This window comes from Rosa rugosa, chromosome 4 (genome assembly GCF_958449725.1).
Source record: "Rosa rugosa chromosome 4, drRosRugo1.1, whole genome shotgun sequence".
Taxonomy (NCBI): Eukaryota; Viridiplantae; Streptophyta; class Magnoliopsida; order Rosales; family Rosaceae; genus Rosa; species Rosa rugosa.
Genome location: NC_084823.1, coordinates 20,453,586 through 20,470,241, shown reverse-complemented (window position 1 = coordinate 20,470,241; position 16,656 = coordinate 20,453,586). Strand labels below are relative to the sequence as shown.

Here is a 16,656-nt window from a genome sequence, read left to right as displayed (position 1 = left end):
TGATATTCTCCACCTTTTTGTAGGAAATTTAAGACGTTTGACCAAGCAATGAAGAAGGGAAATAAAGGAGAAAGACGTTTCAGCTGGAAAATAAATAAAGGAGAAAGACGTTTTCAGTTCGGGAATAAAGGAGAAAGACGTTTCAGCAGTTAAAAGACCCCATTATGAGAGGAGTTAAGGCCATAAAGGAGACGTTTTCAGTTGGAAAATTAAAGGAATTATGATGCAATCCCATCCGTCCAATGGTGAAGGGTATGATCGACAAAAGCCAACCAATGCTCCCCTATAAATAGGAAACGTCCAGAACAGAATTTCCATCACTTCCTGGCCAAAAACTTTTCCGAGACTCTGCCCAATTCACTCCTCAAATCTCCAACACCTACAAGACCGTGACCACCATCCATCCATCAATCTACGAAGTTCTTAGGCGCTGAGTCAAGGACGCTCCACCACCATAGCAGAGACGAGTTCATCACCTTGTTGCTAAGCCGCTGAGGAAAGCTTCAAAGTGTAACTATGACTCTACTTACAATTTTTATTTCGGTTTTGTGCATTTGGATTTGCGAGTTGTGTAATTGGAGACATGAGATTTTCAGAATATTTTTATTAATATTTTTGAGATTTTAAGTTTATTATTGAGTTAATTTCGAGAATTCTTTTATGATGCATGTTACAATCTTGTGCCCTTTTATGTGTTTAGGTAATTTTCAGAGTTAGGTTCATAAGTTTGCATGCAAGAATAATGGTGAGAGTTCTTGTGTGTTTGCTTAATTTGCCAAGAGTAATTATTATTTGTTAAGGCGCTGAGTTAAACAAGTAGCAATTAGTTCTAAAAAGTGGTAAAAATCATGTCTTAATGATTAAACGATTCTGGAAATTACGTGTTAAATTCTATGTGTAATGGTTAATTTGCACGTGTGAGTTGATTTGAGGGTTAGATAATACTACTAGTTAAGAGAATTACGCTGAGTGTTTTCAAAAATTAGTAGTATTAGGCTTGGTAAGGACTTTTCCGATCCAAGCCTACATTAGAACGAATCAGATAAATGGATTGATCCGCTGAGGCTTTTCATTTGGGCTCTTATCTATGCATTCAAGATGGGCACAGTTTTGTAGCATGTTGAAATGAATTTCTGAGTGGTATTGGTCTAGGTTAGGGAAGTCGATCATTGTATATAGTTTTATTTGTTTTGTTTTTATTTTAAGTAGATTAGGAACCAAATCTCAAAACCCCCATTTTATTCTTTTATTTGTTAATTGACCTTTTTGTGTAGGTGTACCCTACAATCCCCGGACTGAACGATCCCTGCTTATCCTATACTGACAACTACATTTTGCAGGGTTAAATTGTGAGGCTATTTTAGCCGCATCACTCATGCACAGTTGTTCTGCTTCAAATGCATAGGATGATTGGATTTACTTTTCAAATCTTCTCAGAATTCTTGTTGATATGGCATTGTCAGTGTATTCTTAGACAATGCGCTTAAAATTGATGATACTGCGTAATAGTAGGCGTGACAGTGGATAATGCAGCATGATTCATTTCATTTTTTTTTAGTAAGCTTTGTACTTATACATTTTGCATTTCTTTCCTTAGAAACAAAGGAAGTACCATGTCTTGAAAAAGCTATGGAGGTATCCAAAGTTGAAGAAGATGAAGCTGATGATAAAGTTGAACCTTCAGATCCAAAGGATGATCCTCGTTAAGAAGATGATGACGATAGGATGAATGAAGAAACTGATCATGGGGATAATTCCGATGAAGAGGAACATTAACCAGGACCAGATGGCAAGTCCAAAAAAGTCCATCCAAAGATGCTGTTAACCGGGAGGATTTGGGGAAGTCAATACCAGTTAAGAAAATCCTGGCAGAATATGCAGAAATTCCTATGAATTCTGATATTTCGTTTTAGTTCAAAAGGTGCAAGTGATGCAGATGGAGCTTCGTATTCTAAAGCAAAGGGATCTGTGAGAAAACAGAGGACTGGATATAAAGGCAAAAACCAGTAGCAAGAAGGTGATCTGCTTTGTGGTTATCTGCTGTTGATCGACACTTCTAACCATATGGTGCCTTTGCCAGGTTGGTCAAAACTTAAGAATCGATCAAATGTCTTTACATGCCTCGCACCATTGTTCTGTAGCGTACTATATTTAGTATCCACTTTGTAGTGTTAAACTGACCTCAGATTTATTTAGTAGTTTCGTTTATTCCTTTTTTAGGGTTGGTTAGTTGTAACTGTTGACTTGATTTCCGTTATAAATGAATAGTAAGTGGGTCTATTTCTATTTCTCTCTCTTTTTTTTTTTTTTCTTTGTCCTGCAAACTAGCACAATTTCAATTGAATTAACAGATTATCATAAATTTATCTAGTAATAAATTTATCACATGCGCCGAATGGGTTTATCTTGGGCCTAGGAAGCCTTTGGGTTCCCCTTAACAAAGTAAAAAAAAAAAAAAAAAAAAACTTACCAACTCTTCTACTGGGTTTGAGTCCTTTAATGAACAGATCTACAATAATAATCCCTACACTGTTCGTCTGTTCCATCCTTTTTATAAGGTCCACCCTGTCGTAGTACTCTCTCCTCTATTGGTGAAGTCCTAGAATAAGTTGGTTTATATTGTCTGCAAGCTACTTCTTTGTTCAAGAAGTCACACTAATGAGTTATTGCCCTCATTTACTACCTCTTGGTCTTCCTTTTCTTATTAAAAATGATCAGATTGCATGTTCTGATATCCCTTAGATTCAGGTGGAGTGTATCTTGACCAAAGAGTTTTCATCCACGTACATTATTACCCCTCTGCTGCACTTACGTTTGATATAAATGTGTTTAATACTCAATCCCTCTTCCACATCTTCTGTTGGCCTAGTTGATAAGGCAGTTCACATGGTTAGTGATAGTTAATGAGATCAGCCATAGAATACTTTGAAGCATAAGGGCTTGGCATTCTTTGGCAGTAACACATACAATAACAACATAGTTTAGGGTTGCTTTCCACACTACTGATTTTGGTTGGGGGAAGAAATTGTTTTTGTTCCTTTATCATGGGGCAGGACAGGAAAAGTATAAATGTGCTTCTGGGAGTACCAGCTTCTGCTATGAAGATGTTTGATGAATTAACGGAGATTTAAAATTTGAACTGGTTAAGAAGCAAGCCGCACCAATGATCAATCCCAAGTGATTCAAGAAGTAAAGAAAGAAATCTTGGGAATAAAAGGGTAGTTCTTGAACTTGCAAATTCATGTGTTTCTTATGTTTTGCTTGATTTCATTTGAATGTTTGCCGTCTTTCTCATGAGGTACTATATTTCATCAGCGATTCATGAAGATGAATTAATCAACTTGTGAATTTGGTATTGTTCTGTTTGTGTGCTACTGCTTTTAATTTGTACTCTTTCCTTGAATAACAATTAAACAAGAGCTTGTTACACAAGGGTGGTAGGGTGATAGATACCTATTTCTAAATTAGTAATTTGAATTTGCAAATGGGTCTCCTGTTACCAGAATTCTATTTGATGAATTGGTATTAAGTTTGTTATAGTACTAGTACCATGTAGCCATTGCCAAGGCCAAGAGTACACTAGTAGCCAAGGAGAACTGTACTATGGCAAAATTATCTTTTGCATCCCCTGTATTATTTGAATTGAAGTCAATTTCGTTCATCTTCTCTTTTGGGTTTAGGCCTCATCAAAAAGCCCTCGGATCAAGTGGGCCGATGGAGGCCCGCTAAAAAGCCCGCAAAACCCCGGCCAGGCCCGTAAAAGCCCGGCCCGTAAACTATTTTATATATATATCTGTGTGTGTGTGTGTGTTTATATATATATATATATATAATAGATATGTGTGTGTGTGTTTACACACACACACACACACACACACACACACGTGATAGTACCTTAGGTATAATTGAGTCCAGCCTATTTAACGGTCCAATCCATTTCGATTGTTACCCAGATTTTACAATTAGTCTTAGTGATCCTCACATCTTAAAATCCTTAACCTTAAATATTAAAACTTCAGGTTACAATGTCCTAGAAGGAACCCAACCATTAGCCTTAATTTATAGAATCCACTATAAAGTCACTGGTACAAACATGAATTTTCAAGCCATCAGTAAAAGCCCAAAAGATCAAACTCTTTTAATTCAAAGTAGTCAAGAAAATGCTAATATTAGAGTTCCACACACAATCAGATGGTCAGATGTTCATCTACCTTCTGAATGGTCTCTTACTAGTGAAAATCAACCCATCAACATACAACATAATTTATCTGACTTAAACTGTATCCAACAATATAATGATGGTACAGTACGAATCAACTTCCATAACCCTAGAATAAGTCAAAATCTTAGGATTCAAGAATTAGGTCAATCTTCAAGACATTCAGAATTAGGTCAATCGTCAAGACATTCTTTCACAGCTCCAAGGCATTCTTTTGCAGGATCCACATCTGCTGAAACTATGTCTAGACAAGACTGTGAATTAGATAAAGAAATAAAAAATATTAGAATAAAAGAATTAGAGGAAGAATTACAAAAACTAAAAATTAAAAACATTCGGACTGCCTCACAAGTCAGTTACCCCAGTTATGCAGAAACTCAACCTGCCTTAGATGAGGAACAAACATCTCCCACAGCTACTGATTTTGAAGTCGTCCCTCCCATAAATCCTCAATTAAGTACACTCAGTAGACCTTTTAAAATTGATTATCCCAAATTAGATAAAGATCTTGAATCTGAAGAAAATATTCATAGAAGAAACCTTTATAGAAAACAATACCCCTTAGTCGAACAACGAAAACAATTATTTAAAAATTGGCAAGCTTTTATGCTTGAGACCCAATCTGAAATATTTTTCCTTAATTTCATTGATCAACAAAGCCAAAAAAATATTAAAACCCTCACAAAAGCAAAATGGAAAACACCCACTAACTCAGTTATTTCTTCCAGTCATCCCCCTGTTGAAACTATAGTCATTGATCACCTACAAACACTCATAACTGCATCACCTTTTAAAGTTTCTGGAGATAATCCAGAAAGTAAAAAAACAATTGAACAAAATAATTACACAAATCAAAGCCTAGTCACTATAGGAAGCCAATTAGACAAAATAGAAACAAAAGTAGATAACATCTTTTCAAAAGTAAGCGTTATACCCCAACCACGATCAGAAACACCTTTAATCCACTTTAGTGAAATAAATAAACCTAATCTCAAGCCCATCTCCACTGCACAAAAAATTGAACAAATGCTCAAAGAACTCAAAGCTGAACCCAGTAGAATTGCAGTCATCCATACCCACGAATCCTCCTCAGACTCCTCCTCTGATAATGATTCTGATACCATTTCCCAGATAAATCAAACATTTCAAGAACTCCAATTACATAGGATAGTTCACCCAAAGAAACGGCATTTTAAAAATTGGACAGAACGCCCTTTACCATTAGACATTCAACCCACTAATTATCCCAGTAATCAGTTTTCAGTCTCTTCCGATAAAACGTACGAATGGAATATTGATAATTTATCAGAACAAGAAATATTAAACAAATTACATCACATGTCCATGGCAGCCAATAGTTATGTCACCAATCATAATTTCAGCCAGCCTGAAATTATTGATATCCTCTCCACAGGATTCACAGGAATGCTTCATTCCTGGTGGGAGAAACATCTCACTCCTGATTCCAGAGCAGCCATTAAACAAGCAGTTAAACATGACGAAGATGGAATTCCAATCTTTGATGAACACATAGGAATGGGAGTCTCTGATGCTGTCAATACTCTATTTTATACAATTATTCAACATTTCATAGGCACACCTAGTCACATTACCTCTAGAATCCATGATCAACTTAGTAATCTTAGATGCCCCACCTTAAGCGATTTTAAATGGTATAAAGATGTTTTTATTTCTAGAGTTATGCTTAGAGATGATAGTAACCAACCCTTTTGGAAAGAAAAATTCATAAATGGTTTACCTAAACTTTTTGCCCACAAAATTAGACAAGTCTTAAGTAATGAAACAGGACACATTAATTATGATACTCTTACATACGGAAACATTATTACCGTTATCCAAAAAGAAGGGTTAAAAATGTGTATAGATATGAAACTAAACTCTCAAGTCAAATCCGATAAGAAAACAGCCAAATATGAATTAGGCAATTTTTGTGAACAATATGGTCTCCCATCTTTACCTCCTTCCAGACGACATAAAAAGAAAAATAATGAATTTGACTACCATCATACAACAAGAAAATTTAACCGCAATAAATTTTACTCAAGAAACAAAAATGATTTTGAACCAAATAAATTTTACTCTAAAAACAAATCATCATTCAAAAAAGCCTTTTGACAAAAGTAAAACCAAATGCTATAAATGCAACAAACCTGGTCACTTTGCAAATGCCTGCCCAGTAAAAAATACTATTAAACAATTAAAAATCAGTAAAGAAGAACAGGAAAATCTTATTCGACTTTTAGAATTAAGAAACACTGACTCAGAAAATGAACATAGTGAAAATGATTTTATGCCAATAGAGTCTTCCACCTCAACTGATTCTGATGAACACTCTTCACCAGATATCTGTTTCGGGTGCAACGATACTTGTTGCAAAACTATAAATGTTCTTTCCAAACAAGAAGAACAGGAGGAATTATTAATTGATCTAATAGGAAAAATCGATAACCAAGAATTAAAATCAGAATATCTTAAGAAATTGAAAAAATTAATCACACAAGAAAACGTTGTTAATATCCCTCAGGAAAAAATTTGTCTTACCTCAACCTTTGACAAATTTAAAACTAGTAAAAAAGAAATAACAATCCAAGACCTACAACAAGAAGTAAAGACAATTAAAACACAAATACAGTCTTTACAAAAAACAAATTTAGAAATCAGTCATGACAACAAAGAAATCAAACATGACTTAACTATTCTCAAAATAGAACATGAATTCCTTAAACTACAGCATTCTAATGACAACCCTCTTAATAACGATCCACCTGGGCAAAATGATGTGGAAACATCAGAACAAAACACTATCAGCATCATTCGTCAAATCAAACTCAAAAAATGGTATACCACAGTACAAATTAAAATTAATGATTTCCAGTTAGTAACAACAGCGCTTATTGATTCTGGTGCAGATCTCAACTGTATCCAAGAAGGCTTAATACCTTCTAAATACTTTGAAAAAACAAAAGAGTCATTAAGATCAGCTAACGGAACCAAGATGGATATAAAATATGAAATCCCTAAAGCTCATGTTTGTCAAAATAATGTATGCTTCAAAACACCATTTGTTTTAGTCAAAAACTTAACCGACAAAGTAATTTTAGGACTTCCTTTCATTACTATAATTTATCCTTTTACCACAGAATATGATGGGGTTACCACCTATCCATTTGGTGAACCAGTAAAATTTACCTTTCTATCCAATCCCGAAATACACACCCTAAAGGCTTTCCAAGAAAATTCTATCTCAAAAACACTAAATTGTATTCAGGCAAAATATAAGCAGATCACATTTCTTAAAGAAGAAATCAATTTTAAACGAATCGATACTCAACTCCAAGAACCTTTTCTCCAACAAAAAGTCAAAACATTCGAAGAAAAAATTATTAACGAATTATGTTCGGATATTCCTACTGCCTTTTGGCATAGAAAAAAACATATTGTCACTCTCCCTTACATTAAAGGATTCCATGAGAAAAATATTCCTACCAAAGCCCGTCCAATTCAAATGAATCAAGAAGTCATGGAATTCTGCAAAAAGGAAATTAAAGATTTACTTCACAAAAGAATCATCAGACAAAGTAAATCCCCGTGGTCATGTCCTGCCTTCTATGTGCAGAAAAGTGCCGAATTAGAAAGAGGAACTCCACGCTTAGTCATCAATTATAAACCTCTCAATACAGTTCTAGAGTGGATTCGATATCCTATCCCCAATAAACGAGATCTCATTAACAGATTAAATAATGCTGTCATTTTCTCCAAATTTGATATGAAATCTGGTTTCTGGCAAATACAAATTAGTGAGGAAGACAAATACAAAACTGCTTTTGTCACCCCTTTCGGTCATTATGAATGGAATGTCATGCCATTCGGTCTTAAAAATGCCCCCAGTGAATTCCAAAATATTATGAATGACATTTTCAACCCATATAGTCATTTTTCCATAGTCTATATTGATGATGTCCTTATCTTCTCACAATCAATCGATCAACATTGGAAACATTTGCACCAATTCTTCACCATCATAAAAAACAATGGTCTCGTAGTCTCTGCTTCAAAAATTAAACTCTTTCAAACTAATATTAGATTCTTAGGATTCAATATCCATCATCTCCAAATTAGTCCAATAGATCGAGTAATCCAGTTTGCTGACAAATTCCCTGATGTCATCCTAGACAAAAATCAATTGCAAAGGTTCTTAGGATCATTAAATTATGTGGCAGACTTCTACCAAAATCTAAGGAAGAAATGCAAACCTTTATTTGATAGATTACAAGCTAATCCCCCTCCTTGGTCACCAGTTCATACTTATTTAGTTAAAGAAATCAAGAGTTATGTCAAAACCCTTCCATGTCTTGGCATTCCCCTCGCCAATTCCTTCAAAATTGTCGAAACTGATGCTTCTGAAGTTGGTTATGGAGGTGTCTTAAAACAACAGATCTCTCCTACTCATCCTGAGCAAATCGTTAGATATTATTCCGGAGTCTGGAATCAATCACAAAGCAATTACAGTACTATTAAAAAAGAAATTTTATCTATTGTTTTATGTATTAGTAAATTTCAAGATGATTTATTAAATCAAAAAATTTTAGTTCGAGTCGATTGCAAAAGTGCAAAGGATGTCCTAGAAAAAGATGTTCAAAATATTGCTAGTAAACAGATCTTTGCCAGATGGCAGGCAATTTTAAGTATTTTTGATTTTGAAATTGCATTCATTAAAGGCAGTGACAATCACATTCCAGACTTTCTAACCCGAGAATTTCTACAGGGTTCCAAAACATGAAGACCCGATCATCCTCTGGGAGAAATCCCTCAAATCCAGTAAATGAAGACCCTTTTTGCCCAACTGCTCCCAAAAACACAGTCAAACCAGAATCATCAACACCAGTCAAACAAGAGTCATCTTCCAGTTTAGTTCCTTATGCTGGACATCCACCCCTACCATTACCACCCAGTAATAGATTCAATACCATTGGTAGCACCCTTGGTACTAATCGTCCCAATTACCAGTCAGCTCTAGTCAACCAATATGACCCATTCAAATCTGACTCACAAACAAATTACAAAAAAACCTCTCCTTACATTCAGCGAACTGTTCACCATCTTTTTTATGTTGAACCAACCATGAGTCATCTAAAAAATCCAATGTCTTTAGTCAAATCTTATTACCCTCCTGGTTTTCATTTTTTACCTAGTCACCCTAGCAAGTCATTAAAGTTTTATAGAGATATTCTTTTTGAAACTAAGTCAATCACCATTAAACCTATTCCTGACAAAAAAGACCCAACCAAAATCCTGTACCATTCTCTCTACATAGTTCGCATCATTTCTCTTTCTCAATGGGGTGATCCTCCTTTCACCTACCACAAATGCGGAGATCTCTCATTCAATTATTATGATTATGAAGAAGCATGGAATACCATCTTCCTTCATCAAACTGATGATTCCAGTCATTCATGGTTCTTAAATTTCGATTTCAAATTCAACAGACAATTTCCAATGTGGTTCCTTGGATGGTGGAGGGCTCATGGTTGCCCCTTCGATATCCTCCCACAAGAAATCAAGAATGCAGTCACCTGTTTCTCAACAGTCATGAATTTCACAAATTATGACCTGAATTTTCCAGTCGCATTACATTTTATGGCCAAATACAAGCTCCCCTGGATCTTTAAATGGCATTACGAAGTCAAAGATCATGTAGTCTCCAGACACTTCCTAGTCAAATGGTGGGATAATTTCAAAATTGAAAGAATTATCTCCCAATTCAATGAAGAATTTCCAGTCACTCCAGCACAACCTTCTCAGTCAAGATCTCCAGTCACTCCAATGCCAACCCAACTGGCATCCACTTCTCAGTCAAAGCCACAATCCCACAAGTTACACTACTAGAATTTTTCTCATATACATCGGCCAGAAACCGATGTAAAATTTTTTTTTTGCACATGTGTTAGTGGGTGATGTAAAAGATCGGAAAAAAATAGACATCGGTTAAAAACCGATGTCCCATATAATAATAAACATCGGATTATGTTCCATAATCGATGTTAAACTGCTATTATGATCACAAATTGGTGTTTTTAGATATTGTTAAACCTTCATATTTATGCATTTAATGCTTAACGAAATATAGGTCCAACAGCAGTAGTATTCATTTTAACATCGTTACTCATTCTAGAAACGATGTGTTACATTCTCTTACACATCGGTGTTTTTGAAGTTTGCCTGCTGTTTATAAGTTTTACGGGTACTTGACATATATCACACTATTTAAGATTGAATCTACATTCTTTTGTATTACGCGACCGATGTTCATTAATCTATTAAACATCGTTTCCTTTTATGAAGCGATGTCTATTTTTCTATTAAACATCAGTTTTTGAGGTTGGCACCGATGTTCATACTTATACTAGACATCGTTTTTCATTTAATAAATCGATGTCCATTGGATTGTTTTACATCGTTTCTTACTTATTAAGTCGATGTCCATTGGATTGTGTTACATCGTTTCTTACTTAATAATTCAATGTGCACTGAATAAAGAGACATCGATTTTTGTTTCCAATCTGATGTATCATCTCTTTAATGACATCGTTTTTGTAGTTTAATACTGATTTGAAATACGCGTATATACATCATGTCCTTTATAAATTGAAAATTGGTAAGATACCAATATGAACTCATTTCAATTACAAACCAACAATCACAATTGTAACACCATCCAAAGGTTTTGCAAAATTATAAGCATCAAAATACCTAAAACTACTAAGCTTCTTGTTGAACTTAAAGAGTTATACATACACAAAGCTAGTGACCAAAACTTCTGAACCATATGTGTGGTAATAACTACCATCCTCCTTGCTTGTAACATTCCTCACCAAAAGACAGGTTGAAAGACCTGCACATATAAAGACACGTTCAAATTTATATTAGGATCCACGCCAGAACACTTCTAGCTGGAGCAGCCCCATTCTAATGCTCCTGCATAATATGTATATATCAATTAGATGGAACTTAATTTTTCTAGCTGGAGGTTTAGCCATTGTTTCATAGTACAAGAAAATGATTACCGACTCACATAAATAATTGTTTGACACCAATTTTAACTTTCAAGTATGCAATGCCTGACAATGGTACTGCTTGAACTCTTAAATAAGTATATTCTACATCTTAGAGGTTATGCAGCACAATTTCAATTTAGCAAGAAAATATATCAATATAAATTTGCTCCAATTAAACAAGATCATAAAACTTATAACTATAGACTCACCTTGAGTAAGAGACAGTTGGAAGTAATTCCTTTATAACTTGGTGAAACCTGTGTGTTAATGACAACTAATTAGAAGGCCAGCTTAAAAGGCATATTCACAATAGTAGTAAGCACAAGCAAAGACTGGTAATATTGTTATTTATGTATCAAGTAACCAACCACCAACTAGTTAAATAGAGATACAGAACAATAATAGAACATCATTAAATTCAGAACACTAACACAGTGACTAAATTGAGAACCCTTTTTCTAAAGAAATAATCTACACTGAACAAGAAAGAATGTCTGAAATTGTAAGGCAAGTACTGAAGAGAGCATTGCTCTTCAATTAATCAAGTAATCTACAAACCAAGGTAGCTTAGTAATAGTTTCACTTTTTCTTGCGTCCATATATATAAGCCTTGTATGTCTTATCATATACCTGCACATCAGGCTGAAGCATAAGATGATGATACCTTGATTCTGATACTAGGGACGGTAAGTACGTAGAGGAAAAATTGTCCCAGTCAACCTTCTTCATGTTGAAATTCCCAGCTCTGGCAATAGTAACTGGGGCAAAAGTGCCAAACTGGTAGCTCTTTGTATTTTCTTTCGAGTCCTCTGAATTGTTCCTATCAACCTTACGTACTATGCTCTCACGTTGCCGTACTATACTCTCATGTTGCTTTTGTTTCTGAGCTTCCAATCTCCCAGCAGTAGAAGATTCTACTTTGCCCCTCTTACAACGTTTGTGATATCTATTCCAAAGGCTCTTTTTCTAGACTCGTCTGAAGCTGAACTCGTAGCATCTTTTCCTCTCAATCCCAACCATTTATATGCAGGCTTCCTTGTATCTACTGCGTGGGTCTACATATTTTTGAACAAGGGGCACAGTTTGGCTTGGCAGTACATTATACTAGCTGTTTAAGAGATTATGAATTCTAATATTTCTCTATCACAAGTTCTACAAGTTTTACCTTTTCAATAAGATTCATGGAGGACGAAACATTTGCAATATCATAAATCCGCCTTACTTTAGCTGCTTCATCAAGTAGAGAAAAGGCAAGAGTTTCAGCTCCTTAAGTAATATGTCAAAAAGATTCAAGAATAAACAAAAGCAAGTATAGATTTCTTACTTCTCATTACGGATGCATTGTGTGCATCCAAGGGAGATGGATTCTACCTACAAAATTAGATTACTACCATAGTCATCTAAATAAAAAGAAAGAAGTAAATAAGTGGCAGTGGAAACAAAATTGGACATATTTGTCACTAGAAACAGAGGAACAGGTTCTTAAGAGCATATAATACAACTATAGTCCGCTGGTTTGCATGTTTGCAAACTCCACCACTCTGCTCTTCCCCAGCAGCTGAAACAGTAGCCCTGGACTTAACAGCACAAACAACACCAACGCTATCACCACCGGTCCCCAATCTGCCATTACTACTACTGCAGTCTACTTCTTGATCACTTCTTCTGTGTATAGTTGATCAGTTTGTGTGTGTAGTGAAGTTGTCAACTTAGGAACTAAGACTTAATGTTTCTCTCTAGCTGAGCTAGCAAGCTATATATACTGAATCTAAAAGTACAAGGAAAAATGTGTTGGCAATTGAGATACGGAAGGAATATGAAAAAGAGAGAGCAATCACAGTATTAGTGTAGTAGAAGAAATCTTCAACTGAAATAGTATAAATGTGTGTGAACAAATAGTGGGTGGCTTGTGGTGGGATGCAAAAGACACATGGGCCAAAGTGACATGGTCTTGAAAATGAACCCTTTTAAAGTTTAATTAACAGGTGTTGAGAGTCCTTATAATTTAGACAACATACACACAGAGTTAACTAATCACTCTTTGTAATAATCCCCTGTTATGTTCTTCAAATGAACCATATAATGGTACCAAACAGAATCAACATCTTTCTACATTCCCTTTTCTCAGATCATTTTAGACTCAAAATTCAAAGCACTGACAATAAAGATTTACCATTTTTCGAGTTTCCTGAAGATTTGGGATTGACAAAATTCAAAGCACTGACAATAAAGATTTACCATTTTTTGACTCAACTTGTTTCACGATGAATGTATAGCACAACCATTATGCAATATCAGTAATGGCGAGTAACTAAAATGTGATAAAACCCTTATCGACATATGATCTCTATAATTCCATGTTTCACAGAATGACAATGATGGGATGAAAGACTAACCGGATCAATGGAACCGTTAGGGAACAATGAATAAAACAGAAGGCCATCTCCTCTGCGCGGCTTCACTCTCAAACCCATACATTCCTGAGAATCATGTTTTCCATCCAGGTTCAAGCCACTCTGTAGCTAAAAAGAAAAAAGGATGATCACCAAGGAACCAAAAAGAGCCATTGAAAGAAAGAAAGAGAAAATAAGAATCTTGCCTCGTATGGAAACATTGTTTCCCCACCTTCTTCAACATCAGTTAAATACAACAGGAATGATACAACCTGCACAAGGTCAATTAGGACTAATATAAGGATTCTTTACAACCTTTTGGTATCATTACAATTTCTTAATGGTTATATGAAGTGTTTAATCATTGAAGAGGCAAATTGACCACTAACGGAGAAACAAATAATAACCAAATGAAAAACTGAATTTTATACTGAAGATGTACCCTTTGGCTTGTCTGTGGACCATATTCCTCCGGGTGGAATGCATCATAATGAGAATTATACTTCTGCCCAATCTCATAACGCAAGACGTTGAATGCCTAAAACATGATGATATCCTCACAGCTCAGACAATGTTACAAATTGGCCTGAAATAAAAGGTTAACTAATTCAACAAAAGATAAGTCATCATTGTGATTAAGACAAAAGTTTATATTGTAATGAGTTCATATCACTTTGAATTACTTTGGTGGGTAGAGGCACATGCATATAAACTCATAAACAGGGTCAAACATAGTTATTAGCATAAGAGAAATGCCATCACTGTGATTAACACAGCATCTGATCATTACTTGGAATATTTACCACTAACAACCAGATTAAACCCGCGATTATGTAAAATTGTCAACACTACCAGCATGTCAAAAAACAGAACCTGAAACCATTGCCCATTACACACACACCCCCACAACCAAAAAAATTGTGCATGTAGTACATTCTTATGTGTATCTGAGGTATATAAATCACTTTGGCAATGCAACAGACCGATATTTCTTATGATTTTGTGAGTTGATAAGCTCCAGGCTATTAAAGAAACACTAAATAGTACCTCTCCATGGGTCCTGGGAATCATAGTTGCTCTTGCAATCTTTTCCTCAATGACATCCAAAGTCCCAGACTTGTCTCGATAAGCCGAAAGAAACATCCCAGAACTGATCGAAAAAGAGAGAACCGAATTTTAGAATACTAACACTCATCAGATTCTAGTTACTTAATCGTAAGCTCAAATCAACAATCACACTATCAGGCCAGTCTTCAAGTTTCTGATGCATATATAAAAAAGGAAAGGACACAAACTTGGCAAGCACAACTCACCAAAATTTGAAGCTTTAAGCTTCGGACTATCAGAAAAGGAACAGAGCAAAACAGAATCACAAACCCAAAAGAACGAGGCTTTATACAAGCATTGAGTCCTTGAGAACCAAACCCACCACCAGAAAACAAAAGTAAACCCAAAACCTAAAAACACCCATCAAATCCTTGGAAGCAAATTAAGAAACAAAAGCAGATCGGTGAATTTTTTTTTTTGAATAAGCAGATCAGTGAATTAAGGACTCACAAATCCTTCGAAGACATGCATTGAACATAGTCGTGAATTACCTATGAAAGAAAAGCTCAAATTTTCTCCAAATCACCGGCCTCAAACTCGGATTATGTTCACCGTCTTCAAGCAGAGGAGCTGGTCCGACGCAGAAAAGAAGGAGGACGAGGAGGGTCGGGTTCTGGTTGGAGTTGGAGAACGAAGACGAGGAGGGTTTTGGTCGGAGACGGAGAACAAAGAGGAGGACGGTATTGGTCGAAAGAGGAGAACGAAGAGGAGGAAAGCGAGGTTTGGTCGAATAGTGTTAGGGCCAGCTAAAGTCAATGTTTAGTCCAAATATGTCTAAGTGTGGGAATGAGCTTTTCCTTCCCCGCGCTTCTTTAAAATTTTTTAACTTAGCCGCTCAGGGTTTTTCTGAAAATTCAAATGAAAGTTTTGTCACCGGCTAATTTCAAAACCGATGTCAGTTATATGCATACAAATCGGTTTTTGAGGAATCGATGTTACTAACATTGTTTTACATCGCGTGTATTTCTCACCGATTTAATTGTCATGATGTCTATGAGCATAATTCTAGTAGTGTTACCTTCCTCTTCAAAATCCAAGGGGAAAGCAAAATCCGATTCATCATCCAAGTCAGAAGAATTGAAAGAGTTAGCCAAGAAACTCCTAGAACAAGCTGCTAACCTCAGTAACGATGAAGATGAAGAAGAAGAAGAAGAAGAAGCCTCTTCCCGCTCCTCATCCTCTTCTCACAGTCATCCAGACACTCCTGGTAAAACAGCCAGATGGGCTGATTACCAAGATAGTCAAGATCCATATGAAGATTTCGAGTAAAGCCAATACCAGACAAGTCACTATTCATGAACAGTAACTTTTTACTATTCATTCGCGAGACAGACAATTCACTATTCATGAACAGTAACTTTTTACTATTCACTCACGAGGCAAAAACACAGCTAATCGTGCTGCTTCCTGTTTTTGGCCTTTTCCGAGTAAAAGCAGATGGTCTGACCCAATTGTCGGAGCGTCAAGTCCTATATAAGGAGCATCCCTCCTTCAGTTATCACAAGCTTCATTTTTCACAAGTTCATTTCTTTCTTTCATTTTCTCCCTAGTCTTAGCGGAGCAACTCATGTGTTGAGTAGCCTCCGCTTTAGTCATTCCCTTTCCCTTCTGTACTCACTGTAAACCCTTCATGCATTCAAACTAGTAAGTTTATGTTTTGTAATTTAATTTTCAATCTCAGTCAATTCAATAACCAGTTTTAATATCAGTAATTTTATTATATTTATGTATTAATTTTATGCTCTGTTTTATTTTCCACTATATATGTGTGTGTGTGTGTGTGTGTGTTTATATATATATAGATATAGATATGTGTGTGTGTGTGTGTGTGTTTATATATATATATATATATATATATATA

At 35.5% G+C, this 16,656-nt stretch overlaps 1 protein-coding gene and 1 long non-coding RNA gene across 3 annotated transcripts; both read right to left on the bottom strand.

Annotated features, from left to right (window-relative positions):
• Positions 1–11,559: 11,559 nt before the first annotated feature.
• Positions 11,560–12,648, bottom strand: LOC133706793 (uncharacterized). 2 transcript variants are annotated; one of them, XR_009844724.1, is made up of 3 exons: positions 12,620–12,648; positions 12,461–12,525; positions 11,560–12,350 (listed from the first exon to the last, which is right to left on the bottom strand). It is a non-coding gene; the product is annotated as an uncharacterized LOC133706793 (long non-coding RNA). The 2 variants fall into 2 exon arrangements; XR_009844725.1 differs by having other exon boundaries at positions 12,461–12,522.
• Positions 12,649–13,588: 940 nt separating this feature from the next.
• Positions 13,589–14,834, bottom strand: LOC133742352 (probable prolyl 4-hydroxylase 9). Its single transcript, XM_062170017.1, has 4 exons — positions 14,736–14,834; positions 14,131–14,226; positions 13,895–13,960; positions 13,589–13,811 (listed from the first exon to the last, which is right to left on the bottom strand). The coding sequence occupies exons 1-4, from the start codon at positions 14,829–14,831 to the stop codon at positions 13,626–13,628; spliced, it is 444 nt and encodes a 147-aa protein (XP_062026001.1). The 5' UTR covers positions 14,832–14,834; the 3' UTR covers positions 13,589–13,625.
• Positions 14,835–16,656: the final 1,822 nt, after the last annotated feature.

Coding starts and splice junctions, on each gene's coding strand:
- LOC133742352 (XM_062170017.1), bottom strand. CDS start 14,831: ATGTTTCTTTCGGCTTATCGAGACAAGTCTGGGACTTTGGATGTCATT. Junction 13,961..14,130: donor GTCCACAGACAAGCCAAAGG/GTACATCTTCAG, acceptor GACCTTGTGCAG/GTTGTATCATTCCTGTTGTA. Junction 13,812..13,894: donor AAACAATGTTTCCATACGAG/GCAAGATTCTTA, acceptor TTTTAGCTACAG/AGTGGCTTGAACCTGGATGG.